At 43.0% G+C, this 25,920-nt stretch overlaps 1 protein-coding gene and 1 pseudogene across 7 annotated transcripts in view; one reads left to right on the forward strand and one right to left on the reverse strand.

Moving 5' to 3' along the window:
* Tmem19 (transmembrane protein 19) overlaps positions 1–25,920 on the forward strand; it is a 41,734-nt gene that overhangs the window by 1,908 nt on the left and 13,906 nt on the right. For 5 of the 7 annotated variants that reach the window (XM_029542635.1, XM_021205420.2, XM_029542633.1 and 2 more), the window contains 5 exons: positions 1,234–1,347; positions 11,758–11,895; positions 12,413–12,667; positions 15,816–16,025; positions 16,949–17,993. In XM_029542635.1, the coding sequence (XP_029398495.1) occupies positions 1,234–1,347; positions 11,758–11,895; positions 12,413–12,667; positions 15,816–16,025; positions 16,949–17,112 (881 nt within the window). In that variant the 3' untranslated portion in view covers positions 17,113–17,993. Of the gene's footprint in view, positions 1–1,233; positions 1,348–11,757; positions 11,896–12,412; positions 12,668–15,815; positions 16,026–16,948; positions 17,994–18,016; positions 19,329–25,920 lie in introns of those variants that run through there. The other 2 variants (XM_029542631.1, XM_029542632.1) reach the window with 2 other exon arrangements.
* Positions 6,726–7,127, reverse strand: LOC110326818 (annotated as a pseudogene).

Below are 25,920 nucleotides of genomic sequence, written 5' to 3' on the forward strand. Positions count from 1 at the left end.
CTGTAGACCAGGCTGGCCTCGAACTCAGAAATCCGCCTGCCTCTGCCTCCCAAGTGCTGGGATTAAAGGCGTGCGCCACCACGCCCAGCTTTTTTTTTTTTGTTTTAAGACAAGGCCCCAGCTTGTAGCCCTGGGTGATCTCAAATTCAAATCCTCTGGTCTCAGGCTCCTATGTTCTGGAATTATGTGGGCCAACATTCCAGTGAGATCTTTAACATTTCAAAACAGGGACTTGAGGCAGTGACTCTGGGTTAGGCGTGCTTGCTGTGCAAGCTTGAGGACCTGAATTTGAATCCCCTGAATCCACTTGAGGCTGGGTCCAGTAGAACGCATTTATAATTCCAGTGCTCCTGGGCAGTAGGAGGCATAGGAGAATCTCCAGGAACTCTTGGGCCAACTAAAAGTTATCCTGACTTCTACATACAGGTTATCTATACACACACATACACAAATACATATACACTCGGGCACATACGTCACACATAAACATACATATACACTGTTTTTTTGTTTTTGTTTTTTCTGAGACAGGCTGTCACTACATAGACAAGGCTGGCCTAGAACTTAAAGAGATCTGCTAACTCTGCCTCCCGGATGCTGGGATAAAAGGTGTGAGTGCACCACAACACCTGGCACACACACAGATTTTAAGTTTTGAAGCTGGCTTAGAACTTCCCTATGCACACAAGAGCATTCTGATATAAGTAAGTGGAACAAACTAGGATTTCTAAGCTCGTCTCTTCTACTAGGACCAGACGCCGAATGTAAATGAATGAGCTGTAGCTTCACTTGCCCAAATAAGGGTTTTTCTCAATCTTCTGTGGCTCAGTTGGCCCTCTTAGCTCTTCATAGTGTATGAAAAGAATTTTAAGAATATTTAATAAACCAAGTTGTGGTGGTGGCGTACGCTTTTAATCCCAACACTTGGAAGATAGAGGGGCAGGCAGATCTCTGAGTTCGAGGTCAGCCTGGTTTACAAAGCAAGTTCCAAGACAGCCAGGGCTACTCAGAGAAACCTTGTCTCTCGATAGATAGATAGATAGATAGATAGATACATACATACATACATACATACATTCATATATACATACATACACACATACATACATACACACATACATACACACACATACATAGATCCAAAACCTTTACAGACGACCAAGCCTTCACATCGTTCTCCATGCTTGGACCCGTCCAGGTCGCTCACAGCCTGTCTCTCTCCCTTTACAACAGGTACCTTGCGGCCTGTTTCTCCATGGCGCTGGCTGTTCTCCGTTGTGGTTCCTGTTGTGATTGCCTGTAATGGCTTTAAAAAGAAAAGTCTAGACCACAGTGGGGCTTTAGGAGGTAGGTTTTCATTTTTGAGTGTTTAAAATAATTACAAGTTGTTTTTTAATTTAAACTTATGTTTTCTGAATTCTGAGTATAACTGAATTTGTTTATTTATTAAAAAAACAACAACAACAACTTTAAGACAGCATCTCGCTGTATAATCCTGGCTGGCTTGGAACTCATAGTGTACACAAGGCTGGCCTGTATTCAACTCATAGAGGTCGCCTGCTTTTGCCTCCCTAGTACTGGGATTGCAGACACGTGCCACCAGGGCTATCAGTGACTGAATTTTATGTGACTCAGTATTTCCTTGTGTGGAACTGCAGGAGCAAATGCCTTTAGAGTAACATATACATTCGACTTTGTAATTGAGGTGATTAGGCTAACCAGATTGCCTCTGTGAACCTTGACCTTGGCTCTTCTGTACTTGGGCTGGTCTCCTGCTGGCAGAATGACCAGAACACCCTTTTTAAGGTGTAAAATGGAAGAGTAAGAGAAAGAAATCTTGGAAATTGCTACCAGCAATCTCAAACGGCTCAATTCCAACCAGTTCTGGGTTACTTTTTAGGACTGAATTGGGCACAGGCTTTATGCCATTTTTCTGTTTATATGGAAGTGCGTGATGGTAGAGTTTCATAAACTAGAGTAGACCTGCGCAAGATCCATTTGAATAATAACTGTGCCTTCTCCCTGTTTCTCGGGAGGGTTTTCAGTGTGTAACCTGGAGGATTTATCAGAAAATAAATGAAACATAAACATCAGGCAAAGTCACTGGCCAAAGCACCGTCCTGGTGCCATGGGAAGAACCTGAGCATGTGCTGACATGGTCCTATAGTTTTGTAAAAATAAACGCCTTTTATTGTCCCTCGCCCTCCAGCCCGCCCCGCCCCGCCCCGCCCCGCTCCGCCCCGCCTGCTTTAGCTTCCCTAGTACTGGGATTACAGGCTTGCCTACAGGTTTGGCTACCACAGAAGATACTTTCGGACTACTTTAATATCTATTTTTATTCTTTTATAATTAGAAATAGAGGGGAGTGTGTGTCTGTGTCCCTCTGCCAGTATGTGCAAGGGGCCTGCTGAGCCCAGGGATGTAGACCCACTGGATCTCCTAGATCCAGAGTTGTGTCTGGTTGAGAGTTGTTGGATGTGGGTTCCAGGGACTGAACTCTGGTCCGCTGGAAGAGCAGCTCTTTACTTATGAACCATCTCTCCAGCCCCCAGAAATTGATCGTACCTCACGTAGCTCAAGCTGGTCTCAATAATCTGGACACAGTTGAGGATAATCTTGAACTTTTAAGTTCTTACGGGCTCCACCTCACTTGTGTGCCGGGATGCAAAGCATACGCCATCACAACCCGTCTGTGGGACGCTGGCACTAAAACGTAGGACGCTGCCCATTCTAGGTAAACACTTGATCAACTGAGCTCTGTCCCCATCCCCAGATTCTTTTGCTTTTAACCCCAGTACTTTGGAGACCGAGGCAAATGGATCTCTTATGAGTTTCAAGCCAACCTGCTCTACAGAGCAATCCAGGCCAGCCAGAGCTATGTGGTGAGACCCATCTCAAAGGAGAGGAAAAACAAAAAGGTCCTACAAGTTTAGCTATCCCTGTGAAACCCAGTGACAATTAAATGCAATGATAACCTGAGAGGTCTTCGCTTACTAGATAATGCCAGTGTTTATTGGATGTTATCAATTATTATTGGATAGTGTTTCTTAGCATCATACTTCTTCTCTTAGTTGAGAAATATTATTTTCATTCTGTTGACTGCTTTCCTTCTCTGGTAGTTGAGAATGAAAGGTACCTGAATGTGTTCACATTTTTATAAATGTTTTTATAAATATGCAATCAGTATTAGGGATGGCTATGCACTGTTTGTTTAACAAAGGCAATGTTATCCTTACTGTGTGTTGGGCATTTAGCACGTTGGGCTACTTTTAATGAAAAATTTGAGCAAACAGAGTTTGACGATACTACCAGTTATATTTTGCCTTGGTGTTTATTATTCTTGACTTATAGCCAAAAGGGTCAATGCCGTGAAATTATTTTTCCCAGTCATTCATTCATTCACTCATTCATTCATTGGTGGGGGGCACAGAGAGCACACCCATGTGGAGTTCAGAAGACAGCCTTTGAGAGTCAGTTCTCTTCCCACCAGTTCTACAGGGGACGAGCTCAGGGCCTCAAGTGCCTGTGCCCACTGAACCACCTCACCAGCTCTCAAGGCCTTTAAAAGTGTTTTTAATCTGCTTCCAGCAAAAGCCTTGCTGGGTGTTCCAGCTCAGTTTCTCTCTATTCATTTCTCAACGTGAAGACAATTGAGTCAACAAATCCCATTTGGAATTCTCTCGAAAGCGAAAGGGAAGCTGAGTATGAAGGACACAGTTAACATCACTTCCTTTGGATTTTGGACTTGGACCAGTCTGGTAGAATTGACTTTGGCCGCTCCTCAGCTCGTGAAGGTTCCAGAGGGTGTGTCTGGTCTTGTTCCCCTTGAGGTCCTAATACTGGCGTGCAGTCCTCTAAAGGAGCTTCCCTGTGGTCTGGAAACCTCAGAATTAAGGGAGTTGGATCTGGAGGAGACATACTGGATTTTTTTGGTGGGGAGGGGGGTTCAAGATAGGATTTCTTTATATAGTCCTGGCTGACCTGAAACTCACTCTGTAGACCAGGCTAGCCTTGAACTCATAAAGATGAGCCTCTGACTCCCAAGGGCTGGGATTAAAGGCATGCACCACACTGCCTGGCTGAAATCGCTTATCTTAAGGACTTAAAAAAATTGGTCTAGACAGACAACCAGCTTGGTCTAGACAGACTACCGCCTGTTTCCCGCGAGGCACTGGGCCTTTAGGAGTCTCACACACTTGGTCTTGAAGAGGACTTGGTTTATCATCTCTCTAAAGCACTTGAACTGTCCTTGAGTCACACCCCAACCTGGACAGACCTCCCTTTGAACTGGCTCTCAGGCAGCAAGCTGTCAGTCGTGAGTGTGGTATCGTTCACTCTGTCTCCTTGCACCTCAAACTGTTGCCAGAGAGCCTTCCTTCTTTCTTCAGGTCTTAAAGATGCTGAGCTCACATGCCATGACTGACTCAAACTGCTAGCTCCGTATACTGATCAGAAATAGATAGCCATTAATGTCTCATATCTATATTATATAGATGTTGATATAGAGCACATTTATAAAGATTATATTACCTACTAAAAAAGAATCATAGTCATTTATATATTTTTTTATTTTATTGACAATAGATTTTTCTTCTTACATAAATATTCTGATTATGGTTTCCCTTCCTTCTTCTCCTCCCAGGTCCCCCTCCTCTTCCCTCCCATCTGGGTCCATCCCCTTTTGTCTCTTATTAGGAAAAAACAGGCTTCTAAGACTCAAGTATAATATTAAAATATTAAATTTATTATTTTAATTTATTAAAATTGTAATATTTAATATATCAACTCCAATTCTATGAAAATAAGGCCTATGTAAGTTTTCTCTGTTAAATTAATGGCTATTTTTCTGTTATAAAATATGCCAGTTTATTTAAAGTTTTGCCAATAAATTATGGAGTTATTTATTAATTTAAGGAACGAAGTAGGATAATTAGATAGCTATTCCTCTTAGAAAAACGTAGGCCAAAACTTCTGTTGGCGGGTGTTTCTAGCAGCACAGGCCGTGAAGGCAGAAGTTTTCTTTTATTTTGAAATTTAAGGGCTGGCAAGATAGCTCAGCAGGTAAGAGCACTGACTGCTCTTCCAAAGTTCCTGAGTTCAAATCCCAGCAACTACATGGTGACTCACAACCATCTGTAATCAGATCTGATGTCCTCTTGTGCATCTGAAGTCAGTTATAGTGTACCTATGTATAATAATAAATAAATCTTTAAAAAAAGAAATTTAAATTTTATAAATTGTTTTTACTCGGTAAATAAGATTTTTTTGTTTTGATTTGCTCTGTTTTAATCAGTCCGATGCAGAGTTTATACCCTCCAATTTGCATCAGCTAGTTTAACTATTTAAAGGTAAGTTGATTCAAATAACAACCTGAAAATACATCCAGAAATATAAAATCCCATTAATTTTTTTTTGTTGTTTTTGTTTTTTGTTTTTCGAGACAGGGTTTCTCTGTATAGCCCTGGCTGTCCTGGAACTCACTTTGTAGACCAGGCTGGCCTTGAACTCAGAAATCCGCCTGCCTCTGCCTCCCGAGTGCTGGGATTAAAGGCGTGAGCCACCACGCCCAGCTCCCATTAATTTTATATCTCTGCTATACTGTGAAGCTAAATAGCTGACATGAATCTTTGGATTTGGGGATGTTGAGCCCTTTCCTAGAGTAAGTTTGTTTTCTTAACTTTGGGGGACAGAAACATGGTGAGAGGTTTTTGTTGTTGTTGCGTGTGTTTGTTTGTTTTTCATTTCTCAAAGTTGCAGATTCACAAAAATTTTACAGAAAAATCTGGCAAATAATTTACGCATGAAGACATACACACACACGTATGCTATGTGTATTCATTATATCATAAACTACAGTAGGTAACTTTAAAGACATCTCCCTATTTTTGTACAATAAGATGAATGTCTTTCTCTAAAGACTCCAGGATACATATGTCTTCTAGAGAATCCCCACACTGGGCTGTATTGCTGAACTAAATGCACTTTCCCCATATGTGGGGCACTGGGCTGGAATGATTCAGTTCAGTACCATTGTCTTTAACCTTATTCTTTGCTGGTAGGTGGTAATGCAGTTATGGAAAAGTGACCCATTTTATGGACACCATTGAGAGTGCCATGCACATTATATAGAATGTTGTCAATAATATTTAGTCTCAATTGGGGCTTCTACCCCTTCTTAGATCATTCAGTTCCCTGGGATAAAAGACACACAACTTTTATATTTACAGTAAGCCATAACCAGCACTAGAGCGGAGCAGCTGTCTACCCTCTATGTTATTATAATCTACTTCTCCATGGATAACCCCATTTTATAATTAGCCATATCGCCTCTGGGCAGCTCTTAACTTTAATTGGCCAGCCCTCATGGCCATATTTCTGTGACTCACCTATCCCCAAAGTAAGGAACAAGGTCACATTGTACATACAGATTCTCTTATTCCTGAAGCAACCAGGCCTTGGGGACCAGTGTTTTTAGCATTACAGTACATAGCAAAAGACCAAACCTCAACAGTAAGATGTACCTGTACTATTTGATAATTCTTTCTTTTGCTTTACTGTCTTTTTTTTTTTTTTTACATGAGAGGGTATTTTTATTGTTTTCCTATACACCACCTTACTAATGATACCATGGACATTTTCTCAGCTGGCGAATAAGACACAAAGCAAAATTTCCTGATGCTCGGAGAATCCCGAGTAGTCATCTGACTTTGGGAGGATTCAGTTTCTTACGACGACGACTGTGATAACTGTCCGTGCGGGTACCAGCGGTGCTTTGTGGTGTAGAACACCTTGCTCAGTTGTTCTATCATGGGTCCTTGCTCCAGTTGCTTGCGCTTTCTAACTTCTAACTTGGTTTTCAGGATCTGTTCGTGGGTTTCCTCATACAGAAGATCTGGTTGAGGGATGGGTTTGGTGTGTTCATAGGGGATGTCCACAGAAGGGTGGTAGCACACTATTGTCCTGCCGTCAGATGTCAAAGCGAGGTCCACCTTGCAATTGTAGTCATCCGGAAGAGAAGAGTATGTAGATGTGTGACAAGCACTAGACAAAGCTCCACTTTGGATTGGAAGTGAATGCTTCCAGGTAGTTCTGTTTGCTCTCACCCATTTTAGTGCCGCCGCCACCATGATCCTTAGCAAGCGATTTGAAAAAAACAGTATTGTGAAGAGAAACCTGTTACTAGACACAGAGATTTTCGTTCCGCGCGCTCACCATTTTGCTCCAATCTAGGTCCTAAAGGTGCCAGCCAGCGTGCTTACTGTCTTTTTTTAAAAAACATTTTTAAAAGATTTATTTATTTTACATATATGAGTATATGTAGCTGTCTTCAGACACACCAGAAGATGGGATCAGATCCCATCATAGATGGATGTGAACCACCACGTGGTTGCTGGGAATTGAACTCAGGACCTCTGGAAGAACAGCCAGTGCTCTTAAGCACTGAGCCATCTCTCCAGCCTTACTTTACAGTCTTTACAAATACTAAAGTGGTAAATGTGTGCCCCTTATATAGTACTTGAATCTTTGGTAGTTTTGGCCTAGGTCAGTTTAATTATTGAGGAGACTCACAGAGCAAATACATTGTAGATACCATCCTTAAACACGCTGCCCACAGAGTGAATGACTGTATATCACTGCGAGTATGCTTTGCTGCTTGGTTATTTGTGTTGTTGCAGCCCCTCTGCATTTTGTGCTAAACACCTTTTTTGTTTTAATTAAAACTATAATATCAAGATGAAAAAAATGGGACCTTTGCTTTTCCTGGCACTCAAACTGAAGTGTGAGTTTGGGATAAAATCTGTTCATAATTGGCAAATTGGGAAGGAACAACCAAGAGATGAAGACAGATAAAGATATAAAAACCCCAGAATGTTCAAATGTGCTGTAAAACTACTGTCAATTTTTACCAAGTAGTAGCCTTTCATGGTGTCTATTCAGTTAAATTTTGTTTATTAAAGGAATTTGTTACAATTCTACCTAGGTGTGTGTATGTGTGTGTGTTTAAAAAAAGTGACTCTCATATCCATGTATTTCTGTATTAAGATTACACTTGAGTGGTAATACCCTAGTATCTTTTCTTGAAAAAACATAGTTTCTCAACAACAACAACAACAACAACAAAATCTTTTGGATTCCCTCCATCTGACCTTGATAGCTTTCTTTGACATTATTCTTGCTTTTCTTAGTGAAATCAAAAGGGAAAGTGAAGTGTCCCTAACTGTTATCAGATATGCAGCATTTAGGAGAAGCAGGCTGAGAACCAACTGTCAGGCCACCCTGAGGCAGCTGTGTAATACACTCCACAGCATGCCATGCCGGGAGAGGGGGAAGCTCCTGTGTACTGAATGTGTCCCTCATTAGTAGTCATTGCTTTGCCACCAGCAACTGTCAAACACAGTTATAGTAGTTTGAATGAAAATGGCCTCCTTAGGTCCATAGAGAGCAGCACTGTTAGGAGGTGTGGTCTTGTTGGAGTGGGTGTGGTCTTGTTGGAGTGGGTGTGGCTTTGCCGGAGGAAATGCATCATGGGGGTGAGGGGTGCTTTGAGGTTTCAAATGCTCGAGCCAGGTCCAGTATGGCAAGCACTGTGTCTTGCTGCTGTCTGCCTAACTGTGTATAGAGTCCTCAGCTGCCTCTCCAGCACCATGTCTGTTTGTGTGCAGCCACACTTACCACTTCCCAAGCCCCAAGTTTAATCTTCTCCTTTATAAGAGTTGCTATGGTCATGATCTCCTTCACAGCGGTAGAGACCCTAACTAAGACCAAAGTTGAAGGGAACCCATTCTTAAGTTCTATCTTTTTCTACCTTCTTTCTTTTTTCCTTTTGAGACAGGATTTTATATATAGCCCAGGGAAACTTGCTATATAGCGGAGGGTGACCTTGAACTTCTGATCCTCCGGTCTCTCTCTAATGTTGGGATTACAGGCATGCGTGATGATGCTCAATTTTCTATTGGAGATTGAACCCAAGACTTTGTGCGTGCTGGCCAGGCACTGTACACTTGAAGGCTGTCTTCGGCCCATGAACTTACTTTCTTTTCAGTAGTATCTGATAGTTCTAAAGTAGGGCTACAAAGGCCGTCCATTTCTGTAGAACATTGTGGTACTGTTGATGTGCTCCTTGGTCTGCTTGGGATAACCTTAGTAGATGATACATCCCTTGAGAGCTAACAGTTGATACCCATGATTCTTTGAATAGTGACTGGCGCAAAGTAGGTGCTTAGGAAATAAGTGTCCATAGATTTAAAAGCCTTGGCTCTTTCCCTAATCTTTTTACCCCCGTGAGATGTTTCTGTTTGGAGTTTTCTTTCTCTAAGGATTAAAATGTAACACTGATGTGGAGTGTATCCTAATAGTTAGAAATACTTTTCTAGTGTCTGTCAGTCACTTAAACTTTTCATGTTACAGTTTTTCTGTCTGTTAATGGAAAGGAATAATGGTTATATCTAGCACTGAGGGCATTTACAAGGAGTTCCCTGTGTAAAATGCTTCTCCTGGTGCCTGCCACATTTTCATTCAGGCTGGGCATATCATACTTTTAGTATATGCCTGAGATTAAGAGGGAAGCGTTATAGAAGATATTTAGATATTTAGAGCCCTTGTGACCCAGAAGTACTTTAGTGTGTGGAGATAACAGAGCATAAGGTGCACACTGAAAAGAAGCCTCAGGGTGGGGTTAGGGGAGGGACTTACTCCAAGGAAGTACTGGCCAGTCATCGTTAGCATAGTCATGTTCTGTCTAGCTATGGAGAGTTTATTCGGCCTTTGACTTGGTGAGTTTCAATTTAATTTCTTTGGCCTAGATAATTAGACTTAATGATTAACCATTTCTGCCTCCACTTTCAGTAACGGAGCACTGAGGGACCATGTGGGGCAAACACTGTTCTGGGCACCCAGGACATTGTGATATTGGGGACAGTAAACACAACGGGTTCAAATGCTATCATAGAACTTCCATTTCTCCTCATGGAAGACAGATGAAGTCAAACGTGATCCCATCAGAGTCCTGCCTCCCTGGAGATGTTGTGGCAGGGCGAGGTGCCAGGGGAGGCCAGAGGCAGTAGAACCATCCCCCAAGCTTGGCCTTACCGACTTGTCGCCATACTCAGCTCTGACTTGTCTTCCTGAGGGAGAAGCCTACATTTTGAATTGCTTAGAGCTGAGAAAAGCTGGATGTGGTCTGTTGTCATAGAGATTAATTACCACTTTATTAATCAGCCGACATGCAGAACTACTGGGTGGATGGGAATACATGTCACCTGTTCAGGCATGCCCGATTCTTGCAGTTAGTGGATGGGAGAAGTCGGTTATCATGAGAAGCTGTTTCGATGAGCACAATGCCTGGGAAACATTAACATAAGTCGAGCATAAGTCTACAGGTCAGGAGTCCCCTCCCTTGGGCAGGGCTCAGCGAGTGTGACACCCTCCCTTCCCAGCACAACAAAAAATACTAATATCACGGTCACCAGTGAGGAGAGGATGGCCATCAGATACTTTCAGATGTGATGTTCTGAGGAAACTGGTCACCCCTATGGCGTATGGGCCAATAGGAATATGTAACTCCAGACAGACCATCCTGATCCAGCAAACTCCTCAAGGTGTGGGGCATCTTGCATAGCTTGCCTGCCTGCTTGTTTACATGAGGCCCTGGGTTACACAGACTCCTAGGAAGGTGCGGGGCATCTTGCATAGCTTGCCTGCCTGCTTGTTTACATGAGGCCCCGGGTTACACGGACATCCTCCTTGCCCAGTCTTCTGGATATCTAGGACGATGGGCACATGCCCAGTCATCGTGCCCTTTGAAAAAGTGGAGTGATTGTCATCAACAGTGACAATGTCAAGAAGGAAAACATCCTCAGAAACCATTCATTATAAGAGATGCCCGTCTGTTGGTGCAGGCTCTCTTCAGATGGAAGGTAGCTCTCCTTTGACCTTAGGATGTGCTTAGAGCCAATACACCCTGATTTAACTTCATTTGCTCACTTCGGGTGACTTTTAGCCTCGTAGCAAACACCTCTTTTGGTTTCTGTCTTTGTTGCTATTTTATAGATGCTTATTTTACTCATTTACTCAAAATAAAAAAAAAAAATGTCAACTCTCATTTTTGTAGGATCAGCTGACTGTCCTGATACAAATGAAACTATCTTGTTCCTTGCACCACTGGGTTCATTTGAACCAAAATATTCTCAAAATCAATAAGCCAAACGTTTTATTATCAGGTTTTTAAGAGCCCCATCCTGGATTTGTTTGTACTTTCCTGTGATTCCCTGGACAGACTTTGCCACCTGCCCAGGCTGGGATCAGACCCTGGGTCTTGAGCTCTGCACCCTAGATAAGCATGCTACCCCTGAGATTATCTGCTTTTGAATTTTCATTTTAAAAGAAAATCCCAAGATATAAGGGAGGAAACGCAAAAGAAGATATAAATCTATAAAACTATAATCTCTTCTCCCCAGAAAGAGCTACTGACTTATGATGAAAAAAAAATCTTCAGGTTAGCCTACTATTCTGATTGCATGTGAAATGTTTATGACCTAATAATTCAATCATTCTCTTTTTCAAATTGAATATAAAAAGTTCGCCTTAAATGATCTTATGTCAGTATTTGAAAGGAGATGGAAATACATTTGGAAGTTATCAGTTCAAATGGCCTTCAGTTTCCTGCTCGAGGGGCATCAGAGTTGGAATGGTGACCGTGTCTGTCAGACTCTGATGCCGCACCAAGTCTAAGTCTGTGTTTATGTTTGTCACTTCCAGGGTTGGTGGTTGGATTCATCTTAACCATCGCAAATTTCAGCTTTTTTACCTCTTTGATGATGTTTTTCCTTTCATCTTCAAAACTCACGAAATGGAGGGGAGACATAAAGAAGCGACAGGACTCAGAGTATAAGGAAGGTAAACCTGATTACCTCTGACGTCACTCCACACCCAGCGACTGTTTCATCCTAACCCAGCTCTGGTCGGAACCAATGAATTTTATTTAAAAATTACTTCTGGAGCCTAATTCAATTCATTATTCCTTTTACCCCAGTAACAAATAATTTCAGAATTTTAGTGCAAGTCTATTGTTCATTATTCCGGTTTTACTAATAACAGTATATAATGTGGACAAAGATGCCTTACTACTTTTTTTTTCTTTTTTTCTTTTTTCTTTGGTTTTTCGAGACAGGGTTTCTCTGTATAGCCCTGGCTGTCCTGAAACTCACTTTGTAGACCAGGCTGGCCTCGAACTCAGAAATCCGCCTGCCTCTGCCTCCCGAGTGCTGGGATTAAAGGCATGCGCCACTACGCCCGGCCTGCCTTACTTCTTTTTTAAAGCTACTGTTCTTTTGTGAAACTTAAAAATGTATATATATGTTCCTCTAACTGAATCTTTTTTCTTTCTTTTTTCCATCTGCTTACGTGTGTCCAGGAGGTCAGAGGAATTGGGTGCAGGTGTTCTGTAATGGCGCCGTGCCCACAGAGCTGGCCCTACTCTACATGATAGAGAACGGCCCCGGGGAAATGCCCATAGATTTTTCCAAGCAACACACTGCTTCCTGGATGTGTTTGTCTCTCTTGGCTGCGCTGGCCAGCTCAGCTGGAGACACCTGGGCTTCTGAAGTTGCTCCAGTTCTGAGCAAAAGCTCACCTCGGCTAATAACAACCTGGGAGAAAGTTCCAGTTGGTGAGTGAGTGTGTGTGAGTGTGTGTGAGTGTGTGTGTGTGTGTGTGTGTGTGTGTGTGTGTGTGTGTATGTTGCATTTACATACATTTGTAAACCAAAGGTCAGCCTCTGGGTGTCATTTCTGAGGAAGCCATCCACTCTGTTCTTTGAGACAGTTGTCTCTTGTTGGCCTAGAGCCCACCAAGTAGGTTTATTGGCTGGACAACAAGCCACAGCGACAAGCCTGTCTCCCCAGTATTGGGGTTAAAAGGCACCTGTTACCACACCCAGCTTTTTACCTGGGTTCTGGGAATTGAACCCAGGTCCTTGCACTTGCATGGCCGTTGCCTTCCTGGTTGCCATCTCCCCGGCCCCAGCTGGTGAGTATTGATTTGAGTTTGCTAGTTACAAACTAGCAACAAAACCTCTTGAATTAATGTTTTCCTCAAGAGCCTTGTGAAGTTTGTATTTGGTCTTCTTAATTGTAAAATTGCAATAGCTTCTTAAATTGGTGATAATAAATAATATCTATAGAGAATATTAATGAGACTTAGATACATAATAAAGGAGCATAGAGATTGACCCACAGAGCAGTGGGGAGAAAAGTAGGGAGGGAGGGAGGAAACAATAAAGTATTGAGGACCAATTTTGTTTTTAACACAGTTTGCTCTCCTAATCTACAGATTCAGTCAACATTGGGTTAGACATATCTAAAGAAAACAGTTTTAGGGGGCTTGAGAGCAGACTCGACAGGTAAGGGTGCTTGTTCTTACAGTTCCCAGCACCAACATGATGGCTCACAACCCTCTGTACCTCCAACTCCAGGGGTACCTCACAGTGCCAGGCACACACAGTGCACAGACAGACATGCAAACAAAACACTCATAAACAAAAAATGAGTGTAAATGGAGGGGTGCTGGAGAAATAACTGAGCACACTGGTTATTGTCCCAGAGGATGCAGGTTCGATTCCCAGCACTCACCTGCCAACTCACAGCCGTCTATAACTCCAGTTCCAGGGGATCTGATGCCCTTTCCTGGCCTCTTGGACCATCAAGCACAGGGTAGTGCACAGATGTGCATGTAGGCAAAACACTCACACAGAATATAAATCTTAAAAAAAGAGAAGAATTTTGTCTCTACTGAGTTCTTACTGTCCTTTCTTTCTTACGATTTGGTCACTAAACAATATTGTATAGACACTATTTGCATTGCGTCCTGGCTGGCTTTGTGTGTCAACTTGTTACAAACTAGAGTTGTCAGAAAGGAAGGAGCCTCAGTTGAGGAAATGCCTCCATGAGATCCAGCTCTAAAGCATTTTCTCAGTTAGTGATCAATGCGGGAGGGGCCAACCCTTGTGGGTGGGGTCATCCCTGGGCTGGTGGTCCTGGGGTCTATAAGAAAGCAGGCTGAGAAAGCCAGTAAGCAGCACCCCTCCATGGCCTCTGCATCAGCTCCTGCCTCCAGGATCCTGCCCTGTGTGAGTTCCTGACCTGACTTCCTTCAATGATGGGCTGTGATCTGGAAGTGTAAGCCGAATAATCCCTTTCCTCCCCATCTTTCTTTTTGGCTATGGTGTTTTGCAGCAGTTGAGACTTTAAGACACATTGTATTAGCAGTTTTTCCCTCTGGACACAAGGTTTCTCTTTGTAACCTGGTAGGCCAGGCTTTGCTATGAAGTCAGATCCACCTACCTTTACATCCTGGGCAGTAGTATTCACGTTGTACGCCACCATGCCCCGTGTGGTGATTATTATATCGAAAGTATGTGGAAAGAAGGCTGTTAACAGGTTACATAAAATAGAATTGTCTTTTTATTTTACTCCTGTGATACCAGGGATCAAAATCCTGTACATGTTAGTGTCTTAGTTTCACTTCCTATTGCCATGAAAAAAATCCCTCACAAAAGAAACATAAAAGAGAAAGGGTTTGTCACATGCATCGTCTAGAACAAAGAACCAGACAGCAACGCATGCCTTTGGGGTTCACCTGGCTTTCTCTACTCTTTGACAGTCCAGGGTCCCTGCCCAGGGAATGCGCAGGGCTTTTCTGCCTCAGTTAACTTTAACTGAGATAAGAATCCCAACAGACATGCCCATGGGCCAGTCTGATCTAGATACTGTTTCATCCAGGCACTTTCCATGTGACTCTAAATAGTGTTAAGTTGATAATTAAAATTAACCATCACTCCTACCAAGTGCTACATCCCAGCCTAGAGACCTCTAACAGTTACAGCATGATCTCACTGTGCTATCTGGTAAACTAGTTGGTCTCACAGTAGTTCAGGGCAGAATGGTGGTTATGTGAGGCTAGGAAGAGGAGCGAAAGAAGAGGAAGGATTGACCATGGGGACTCTGCACAAGAGCGAGTTCTGGGAGTGTGAGCTGGACTAAGGTGACTACTTGGGATAATTTATAGGGTTTTAATTTATTTTTAAGATTTACTTGGGGTATAGGGAACTTTCGGGATAGCATTTGAAATGTAAATAAAGAAAATAATAATAATAATAATAAATATTTACTTAATTATTGTATGTATGTGAGTACACGTTGCTGCCTTCAGACCCACCAGAAGAGTGCATTGGGTCTCATTACAGATAGTTGTGAGCCACCACGTGGTTGCTCGGAATTGAACTTAGGACCTCTGCGAGAGCAGTCAGTGCTCTTAACCACTGAGCCATCTCTCCAGCCCTAATGTATAGTCTTTAACGGCTAAAAAATGAGTTTTATAGTGCTTTTACCATGAAGAACGATGAGACTTTGAGGAGAAAATTGTGGGGCTCCATGATCTGAATATTAAGCAGTGTATGCATGTATTCAAGTACCAGTATCCTGTGTGGGAAACTTCCATGAATCAGGAAGTTTTTGATTCTTATTTCTTAGCAGCAGAGGGTTGGGAGTGTATGGTGTATGGAGTGGGAGGTAGGGAGGCCTGGGATTTGAACTCCAGACCTCATGCATGTTAGACACAACCTGTCTCCAGCCCCTATGTATCAGTTGGGTTTTGTGTGTTTGATCGTTTTTTTGGTTGGTTTGTTTGAAGAGAGAGTGCTCTTTAATTTTATTTTAACTAGCCGTGTACCAGTGTGGGCTTTGTTTTCTTCTGCTTGCTTTTCTCGGTATCCCTCATTTGCTGCTAACCAGATGATTTGGCACGCCTTTCTCCTTCAGGAACCAACGGAGGAGTCACAGCAGTGGGACTTGCCTCCAGTGTCCTCGGTGGCACCTTCGTGGGCCTTGCATACTTCCTTACACAGTTGGTGTTTGTGAACGACTTAGACATTTCTGCTCCGCAGTGGCCCATTATTGCATTTGGAGGTCTGGCTGGGTTATTCGGGTCACTCGTGGACTCATTCCTAGGGGCAACAATGCAGTTCTCTGGTAAGACAATGTCTTATTGTAATTTCCGTTTTCTTTCCAGAAATGGGAAAGAAATCTGAAAAACGTTTTTAAATGTACTGATGAAACCAACCCCAAGGGCTGGAAGTGACAGGAAGTCACCGCCGTAATTTTGATTTTCTTACTCTTTGTTGGTAAACCAATCTGGAGAGCTTTCTAAGTCTTAAGAAGCAGGATTCATAATGCAAGAAGCAGGCTTTGGTTTTGAGCTGTCACCTAATCCTAGGAAAGCAGAAACCTTGGATCAGATCATTGAGTGGATCTCCTTCCATTGGTTTGTCAAGTGCGTTTGATAATTGTTATACTAGTCTGACTGCATGAATGGCCTGCTTCCCCACAGTGATTATGCAGGGTCTATTGGTGGCTTACTGTTGGCTTCCAAACCAGCACATGTCCTCCTCTGGCAAAGAGCCCAGCATCTCCCGAGGCCTCGTTTTAGAAGGTCATCAGCTCTGTCCATGAGAGAGCAGCTCCCAGGCTCTCAATACTGAACACTGAGCCTTCCACTTGAGCAGACACACACAAGGAGTCTTAAGAGCCTCCTTGGCGGCAATACCGTGCCGGACCCTGACGTCTAGTTCTGAGACCAGATGTGGTCCCAGCTGTCAGACCCCACATGTTTGTCTCAGAGAGGGACCACTGAGAAGCCAGGCCTTCCATTCCTAAAGGGACTCCAGAGACATGAGAGACCGACATTGGGGTGTTTTAAAGTCCACCTATGCGGGGGGGGGGGTAGGGATGGGGGGGTGGATGGAAGTCTTAAAATGAAAAATTGTAAACATAACACCGTATCAGTTATCCCCCAAGTCTTTGTACAAGGCACTGAGAATCTCGCAAAGACAAAAGTGTGTTCTTCTTAACAGTTTCTTGTGTCTTCTACGTCGTCGGCTGCCTTTCTGTTTCAGGTCTGGATGAGAGCACAGGCTTGGTGGTCAATAGCCCAACCCAGGAGACCAAGCACATAGCAGGGAAGCCCATTCTGGATAACAACGCCGTAAATCTGTTCTCCTCCGTCTTGGTGGCCCTCTTGCTCCCCACAGCCGCATCCGGATTTTGGCCCAGAGAATGAACTTTCTTTTCCTTCCCAACCAGTCGATACTGGTAAGACCAGACAGACTTGCAATGTAGAGGCGTTTGGTTTTGTTTTGTTGTTGTTGTTGTTTGTTTGTTTTTCCAGTGAATAATAAATTCAGGGACCTTGGGAATACCGGCTCCTCCCGTGTTCCATTGTGGCAGCATACCTTGGGCTGCTTTCAGTCCCTTAGCAGCTGCTGCCTTTCTGGTGGAGGGGAAAGTGCATCCAAGTTGTCCACATCATCCTCTATGGATGAAGTTCGTGAACAACAGAGCCGCTCTTTCCCTCTGTGGCCAAGCTGAAACATCAGATGTAGACGTTCTCTGTAAAATGTTATTGTTCAGCTTCTCAAAGCAGTGTGTTGACAATTTAAAATGGTTCCCGTTTGTACAGGGACTTACCGCTATGACAGTTGCCTAAAAGTTAGACCTGCTTTAAAAGACTTGACCCATACACACAGAAGCCCAAAGAAGTAACTATCTTGAACGTCGCTCATCATCTTCTTAGTCACAGCTGTGAAAAATGCAGGCACTGCTTCTCCACACCCCTCACCCTTTCTCCCAGTTAATAGCGTCATTGTTTGGGTACATTGCTTTTTCATCATGTTAGAAAATATATGGGAAAAAATATTTTTATCAAAAGAAATCATATGCGTTTGCACCATTAGGATGAAGGTGTAGCTCAGTGATAGCACTTACCTCGGGTGCACGGTACCCTGGTTTAGATGCCCTGCACTGAAAGAAAATCACCTTACGCATTTATATCTTTGAAAGACACATAAAAATCTGTATTCCTTACTGCCCTGTGGAAGTTAATGAGTCACTGGAAAAATAATGTGTTTTTTTTTTTTTTTTTTTTTAAATTTACTTCCATCAACCTTTGACCTGAATTTTGTAAGTGCCTGGAAGTGTCGTGATTTCCCATTGTGAGCCTTCTTGGTCCTATGGTCCTCTCCTTTGGAGCCTAAGTTGGCGGTTATAACACAGGAGGACTGCCCGGTAAGAGTATAGTAAGACTGTTGCCTGCCCACTGTTAGGATTTTGTGAGACAGGGAAGAAGCAGTGTGCATAGAGCATGGGCGGCTCAGCTCCTGGTGGAGCCCCCAAGAGTTAGCATAGGGGAAGCTGGGCAGCTGGAACCATTGGGAAAGCAGTTGATGGGAACAGCAAGTCTTGTTCTCAGCCTTTCTAATGTCTTTACTTTGTACTGCACGTGTTTGTTGTTTCTGGTAGCCATCTGTGTATTAGGGTCCTGGCTAGAGAAATGGCAAGCCCACCTCTGTTACATCCCAGTCTACTGTCCTGAAAAGTGGTGAGAAATGAAGTGTCCGGAACTGTCCCATGCCGGCAGTCTAGACAGCTGCCATCTTCTGACTGTGCAGATTCTAGGGCCTATTCATCTGTCTTCCTTATGTTTGAACTCATGAGCGGGTGTCATCACCATGAGAATGAACTGGCCTAGCAACCACATCCAAGACAAATAAGTAACAGCATGCCCTAAAAAAAGAAAAAAAAAAAACAAAAAAACCCACAATGTGCAGCTTAATCATCTCATCTGCTTAAGGAGTATCTGTTACCTTAACTCCTGCCGGGACTGAGTATTTTAAAAACTCAGAGCAATTGTTGAATCAGTTTGGTTGACCTGGGAGTGTATTCTGGGGGAAGGGGTTAAAGATACCAGTTGGCTACCTGAATTTCTGAGAACTGTAATGATCCCAGCTTTTCTCAATTGTGTGAAACAACATTAATGAGTTTGTAACCAATGAGTCAGGTACTTACTGTAGGAGGAATGACAGACTGGCCAGGCAGGGCCCTGCCCTGTTCCCCTTTCCAGTGCAGAAGGGCCATTCTCTTCTTTTTGCCCTAGTTGCTCTCTAAAATGTTATAAACGTGGACACTTAGTTTTAAAAGACTTGTTTCATTTTTATTTATGTACCTGTGTGCTCATGTCTGTGCACTTGAGTGCAGACGACAGAAGAGGGTGCCTGAGTCCCTGGAGCCAGAGTTACAGGCATGAGGAGGTGCCCTATGTGGCTGCTGGGAACTGAACCTAAGTCCTCTAGAACATTAGCAAATGTTCTTCATCACTGAGCCATTTCTCGGCCCCCTGATATAGTCTTTTAGCTGTTCTTAAATCATTGGTCTTAGAAGGCCAGGCATGATGGTCCACACCCTGGAGGCAGAGGTATGTGGAACATTCAAGTTCTAGGCCAGCTTGGTCTACCATAGTGAGTGTCAGGCCAGCCAGGACTACACGGTGAGACCCTGACTCAAACAAAACAAAACAAATAACCCCCAAAAGATTCTTCTTTAAATGACATATCATTTTAGAGTTGTGTGCACACAGTATGTGCAGGATATGTGCTTAGAATGTTGCACTCAAACACCTTGTTATAGGTCAACATTTTCAATATATTGTCATGCAGTTCTGGAAGCCAGAATTTGAATCTCATGTGCCCAATTGCCCAGATAGACATGTAGCTAAGCCAGTCACGTGCCGCTCACAAGTGAGGCTAATCTTTTCTCATGGGTTCACGCTCTCTTTCCTTTGCTACACTGCTCACTATGCCTAGATGCTTTCTTCCTCGTTTCTTATCTTACGGATATCATCTCAGGAGCACTTCTGTGGCTGAAGAGGCATCTTCAGGTCCCCCATGTAGAATCACTGGCTCGTACATTCTGCACTTTAGCTGCAGAAGCGCTGACACACTTGGCTTTCATCTCCCCATGTCCTGATGCAGATGCAGTGTGACCAGCTCCTTCAAGCTTCGGCTGCCCTGCCTGTCCCACCATGGGACTGTCCCCTCAAACAACCACGTGGTAGAAGGAAAGAACAGATTCTGGCAGATTGTATTCTGACCTCCATGATGTTCACACATATGAACACACACACACACACACACACACACACACACACACACTAAATGTAAAAACAATATTTTTAAGACTACAGAAGCAACCAAATGACAGTCTTTCCCTACCAATTCTTACCTTAAATGTAGTTTTTTGTTGTTGTTGTTATTTCGAGACAGGGTTTCTCTGTGTAGCCCTGGCTGTCCTGGAACTCACTCTGTAGACCAGGCTGACCTCAAACTCAGAAATATGCCTGCCTCTGCCTCCCACGTGCTGGGATTAAAGGTGCGCACCACCATTGCCCAGATAAATGTAAAATATTAAAATCTACAATCAAAAGACATGTGTTGACTTAGTAGATTTTTTTTTAAATTTTAATCATGTATTTTCCATAAGAGGCTTGGTTTATCTAAGGACTCACATGAGCTGAAAGAAAAAAGACGAAAGAAAACAATCCATATAAAGGAATGGCTGCATCAGGCTAGAGAATGTGTGTGTGTCTGTTTGTATCTGTGTGAAATCCCCAGAAAAAAGGACATCATGTATGTGCAGTGATCAGGAGAGTGCCTAAATACAGGAAGTAAACAGCAGCAGAACTGCAGATAGAAACAGACAACACAGACAACACAGGCAACACAGGAGCAGGTCTTGCATCGACCTTTAATAAAATGTAACTCAGAAAGGGGGTTGAACACCCCCGTGGGCTAGTGCCACCTAACAGCCATACTGAGTACTCCAGCCCAACAAGAGGAGAATACACTTTTCTCTAATGCTTTCCTTGGGAGAAACCACATTAGGCCACAAAATAAGTGTTGAAAGGTACACAAAGTTGAAATGGTACAAAGTATCTTTACCAAGTACAATGGGCTAAATATTGGCCGCAAAGAAAGGGGGAACTAGCTGGGGTTGTACCTGGGGTAACACACCTTTAATCTCAGCCCTTGGTCTACATAGTGAGATGCTGTGTCAAAAACACAAGCCTGGGAGTACATCACTATGTAGAAACTAAGCAACACGTCTTTAAAGTAACTAATAGGATAAGGAGGTAACAAAGCATGCCGAAGTACCTGCAGACAAATGAAACTAGAAAGAATGTAACAAAATCTATGAAAGGCAACAAGTGTAGCACTAAGGAAACACAAGGCTGTCAAATAGATACAAAATGCATGCAAGTGGATACAGAGCCAGAGGCTACAAAATCAGACCAACAACCTTTCTACAAAGTAGGAAAAGAACAAAAGAAGCCTAAAACAAAAGAAACCAATGGAACAACGAGTCTTTGAGTATATCAGCAAGACCAATGTACTGGCTAGTTTTGTGTCAACTTGACACAGCTGGAGTTATCACAGAGAAAGGAGCTTCAGTTGGGGAAATGCATCTATGAGATCCAGCTGTAAGGCATTTTCTCAATTAGTGATCGGGGGGGGGGGAGGTCCTCTTGTGGGTGGTGCCATCTCTGGGCTGGTAGTCTTGGTTCTATAAGAGAGCAAGCTGAACAAGCCAGAGGAAGCAATCCAGTAAGTAACATCCCTCCATGGCCTCTGCATCAGCTCCTGCTTCCTGACCTGCTTGAGTTCCAGTCCTGACTTCCTTTGGTGATGAACAGCAGTATGGAAGTGTAAGCTAAATAAACCCTTTCCTCCCCAACTTGCTTCTTGGTCATAATGTTTTGTCCACGAATAGAAACCCCGACTAAGACAACCAACAAAGCTTCTACCTAAAGGAAAAAAAAATGGAGAAAATACATGTAACTAAAAATCACAATGAAAGGCAACTCATGATAAAGAGCAGTTGGAGAGATGGTTCAGTGGTTAAGAGTGAGCACTGCTCTTCCAAAGGACCCAGGTTCAATTTCCCCACACCTGAATTGTGGCCCCCAGCCACATGTAACTCCAGCTTCCGGAGATCGGATACCTCTGGCATCCGTGGGCACCACCCTCATGTGCACATACAGACACAAAAATAAAATCTTAATTCAATAGCAATAAGTTAGATAAAAAACATTGAAAGACTCCTGGGGAGCATGCAACAGACCAAGATTGGAATTATGAAGTGGGAAACGTCAGCATTAGTAGGGACAAGACAGAATCACTAATCACAGCCCAACCCAAGACCACGTGGTTTCACTAAAGATGTCTATCAGATGCTTACAGAAAAGTTTAATATGGAGTTTTCTCAAGTTCTGTCAAAAAAAAAAAAAAAAAAAGTGAAACTCTTCCAGGCTCAATTTCTGAGAACTTCATAACCCTAATAGCAAATAAGAGAGAGATGCTGGGGGGTGGGGGGTGGGAACAAAACAAAACAAACAACAAAACCCAAAAAGCTATGCATCCATATTCCTGATGAATGTGATGCAAAATAAAAACAAAAACACACAAACAAAACCCTTCAAAACCATTAAGCAAACAAAATTCAGCAGCATAGTAAGAGGAACTTAGTATGATCAAGTGGAGTCCCTCTTGCAATGCTAGGGTGAGTTAATGTGTGAAAATCTGTCAGCACAGATTTAATAATGAAACACCCACAGGATTATCTCAATTGCTTCAGAGAAAGCAATTGACATGTAACACTATGATAATAGGACACTCAGTCAATCAGAAAAACAAAGGTTTAACCCAAACCAATGAGAACGATGGCTCAGTGGGCAACGGAACTTGCTGCCAAGACTAATAGCCTATGTTTGATCCCTGGGACTCAGACTGGAAGGAGAGGAATAGTCCCTCTCCCTCAGGTTGTCCTCTGACTGATACGTATGTATACACACACTGAGGGACTAATGTACAAATGTGTGTACAAATATATATGTACATCAATTTGTGTATATAAATCATTAATTAATGTAGATATATATTTAAAGAAGTCAAGACTTCTTGTGCTCATGGATAAGAAGATTAAATATGCTTGAAGGATACTTCAGTTACGTTTTGGAGGCCAATAAGGTGGCTCAGCAGATAAATGTGCTTGGCTCGCATGCATGGCAACCTGGGTTTGAATCCTGGAGTCAGTGCAAAGGTGGGAGTAGAGAACCACCTCCACACGCTATTCTCTGACCTCACACGTGCATTGGCAGACCTGTCTCTGGCTCTCTCTGTGTCTGTATGTCTCTCTCTGCCTCTCTGTCTCTTTGTCTCTCTCTGTCTCTCTTTCTCTCTCTCTCTCTCTCTCTCTCTCTCTCTCTCTCTCTCTCTCTCGTACACACACTCAAACAAACACATGCGCATACTCTCTCATACAGTGTACACAGACTCATACAACAATAATGACATTTTAAAACTTTAAATCTCTATGACACCTTTTTTTAAAAAAAAAAAAACAAAAACAACATAGCAACATTATATGGAATCTCAACAGACTCCAGATAGTTAAAAGGATTTTTTTTTTTTTTTAATGATCAAACTCAAAGAACTTCGTGCTTATTTTGGAACACATTACAGAGCTAAGTAATCAAAGCAGGGCTGCTGTGGCAGTAAGAGGCAAGCACATCAGAGAACTGGAACAGAGGGCAGAGACAAGCGCTCACATGTGACACATGAAGCCTCGGGAGGACTGCTGAGAATACACAAGATACACAAGATAGTCTCTTCAACAAAGGGCGTTAGGGAAAATGAGCATCAGCATAGATAACAAGGAAATTGGACCCCAGACTCCCATCCTTTACAAAAACTAAGAAATTAAATTCATAGCGTCAGTGGAAGTTAGATCTACAACGCTTCCTTGAATAACACTACAACCAAAGGTAACTTCTACAAACAGGAAGTTTTCCCTTCTGTTGCTATGTAAATACCATGACCAAGAAGCAACACAGAGGAGGAAAATGTTTATTTAGTTTAAACTTCCACATCGCAGCCCATGGCTGATGAAAGCCAAAGTGGGAACCGGGAATCGGGAACTGAAGCAGACGATGGAGGAACGTTACTACTGTGTAGCAAAATCCTGTCTCACTTGCCTCAAACCAACTAAAATAGGATCTGGGGGTGTCGTTCAGTGGGTAGAGTGCTTGTCTGGTATGTATGATCCTAGCAGCCCATAAACCAGGCATGGTGGTACATACCTGTAACCTTAGCACTCAGGAGGCCAAAACAAAAGGAATCACAGGCTCAAAGTCATCCTTGGCTGCTTAGCAAATTTGAGGCCAACCTGGACGACATGAGACTCCATGTTAATACTAATATCTGAAATAAAGTTCACAGAAACAAGAAATTAAAATGGTAGATACCAGAGAGCTGGAGAGATGAGTCAGTTGTTAAAAAATGACTTACTGCCCTTGCAGAGGCCCCAGGTTCTGTTCCCAGGACCCACAAGGCAGCTCACAACTGCCTGTGACTCCAGTTCCAGGGGATCTGACACCCTGGTCTGGTCTTTGTGGTATGCATACGTGCAGGTAAAACACTCATACACACAAAATAAAAATGACATTTTTTGAGGGACTGGAGAAATGGCTCAGCAGTTAAAGAGCACTGACTGTTCTTCCAGAGGTCCTGAGTTCAATTCCCAGCAAGCACATGGTGGCTCACAACCATCGGTAATGGGATCCAATACCCTCTTCTGGTGTGTCTGAAGACAGCGACATACATACAATAAATAAATCTTACAATAAAACAGCCCACCTTTTAAAAAATGAAAATGGGGGCTGGTGAGATGACTCAATGGGTAAGAGCACCCGACTGCTCTTCCAAAGGTCCGGAGTTCAGATCCCAGCAACCACATGGTGGCTCATAACCATGTGTAAGGAGATCGGACACCCTCTTCTGGAGTGTCTGAAGACAGCTACAGTGTACTTACATATAATAAATAAATAAATCTTTAAAAAAAAAGATTTCTTTAAAAATAAAAAATAAATGAAAATGGTAGATACCAGTTTGGGGAGGAATTGGTTACTGGGTGTAGACCTCAGATGCACAAGAGGGCAAAATGTACTGAGGTCTTGCCCGAGGGGAGTGTGAATATACTAAACACTACTAAAATATAAATGGTAAATTTTATGTTTTGTTTTTTTTAAACTAAAATTCAAGTTAGGAAATGAATCAGTTAATTTATCCCTTGCTATGGTCAAAGAAAGACATGCAACAACGGGAGAGCCAGGAAGACGCTGGCTTTGAAGATGAAGGAGGGAGGGTGGCCTCTAGGAGCTGGAACGGATTCCTGCCTGTAGGCCCTAGAGATACAGGAAAACAGCCACACCGACACACTGATTTTTTTTATTTTTTATTTTTTTATTTATTTTTAGGCTTACAGATCTGTAAGACACTTGAGTTTGTGTTACTTTGTTATAGCAGCAGCTGAGAGCTAATCCACCAAGGCACATTTGAGAAGCAGCGCGATCCTAGACTACAGTTTTAAACCCTCTGCCTGCCACTTCAGCTTGCTGGCCCTGTTTACTTAGCTTCTCTGTGGCTGGGGCTGTTCATCCACAAACTTGGGTTATGAATAACACCTATCTCTTAAAGGAGCAAGCATGCTAATAGTGTCCTCTTTAATGTAAGCCACCGGTAAGTTAGTATTTGATAGCATTTAACAGCTAAGTCTCTGAAACCTCGAGACGCTTCTGCTCTTTTTATATTTATTATTCTTGCTCTAGGAAAGGAAGATGACCTGGCCACTTCAGTCTTTGGTTGCCCCCTCCCCCTAGCCGTAGAGGAGGAAACACATCTGCAAGGGAGTATGCTCTTTGGGAGAGTCATGGACCATGGATGGACTCTCATTTCATAATAAGAACAAGGAGATTCAGACAAGCCAAGGCAGTGCAGTTTCACAACCTTGCAAAGTTGGGCCTCGTCCTAGAATAGAGGTACATTGATCAAGGACAGGTTATAAACGCTAACCCAAGCCTCTTGGTCCATTTACTCCTTGGCTTAGTAACCAGGGGAGTGCCATCCGCTCTCTCTACACAGCATATGGGGTCTTCTCTCTCTCTCTCTCTCTTTTTGGTTTTTCGAGACAGGGTTTCTCT

This window comes from Mus pahari, chromosome 9, assembly GCF_900095145.1.
Source record: "Mus pahari chromosome 9, PAHARI_EIJ_v1.1, whole genome shotgun sequence".
NCBI lineage: Eukaryota > Metazoa > Chordata > Mammalia > Rodentia > Muridae > Mus > Mus pahari.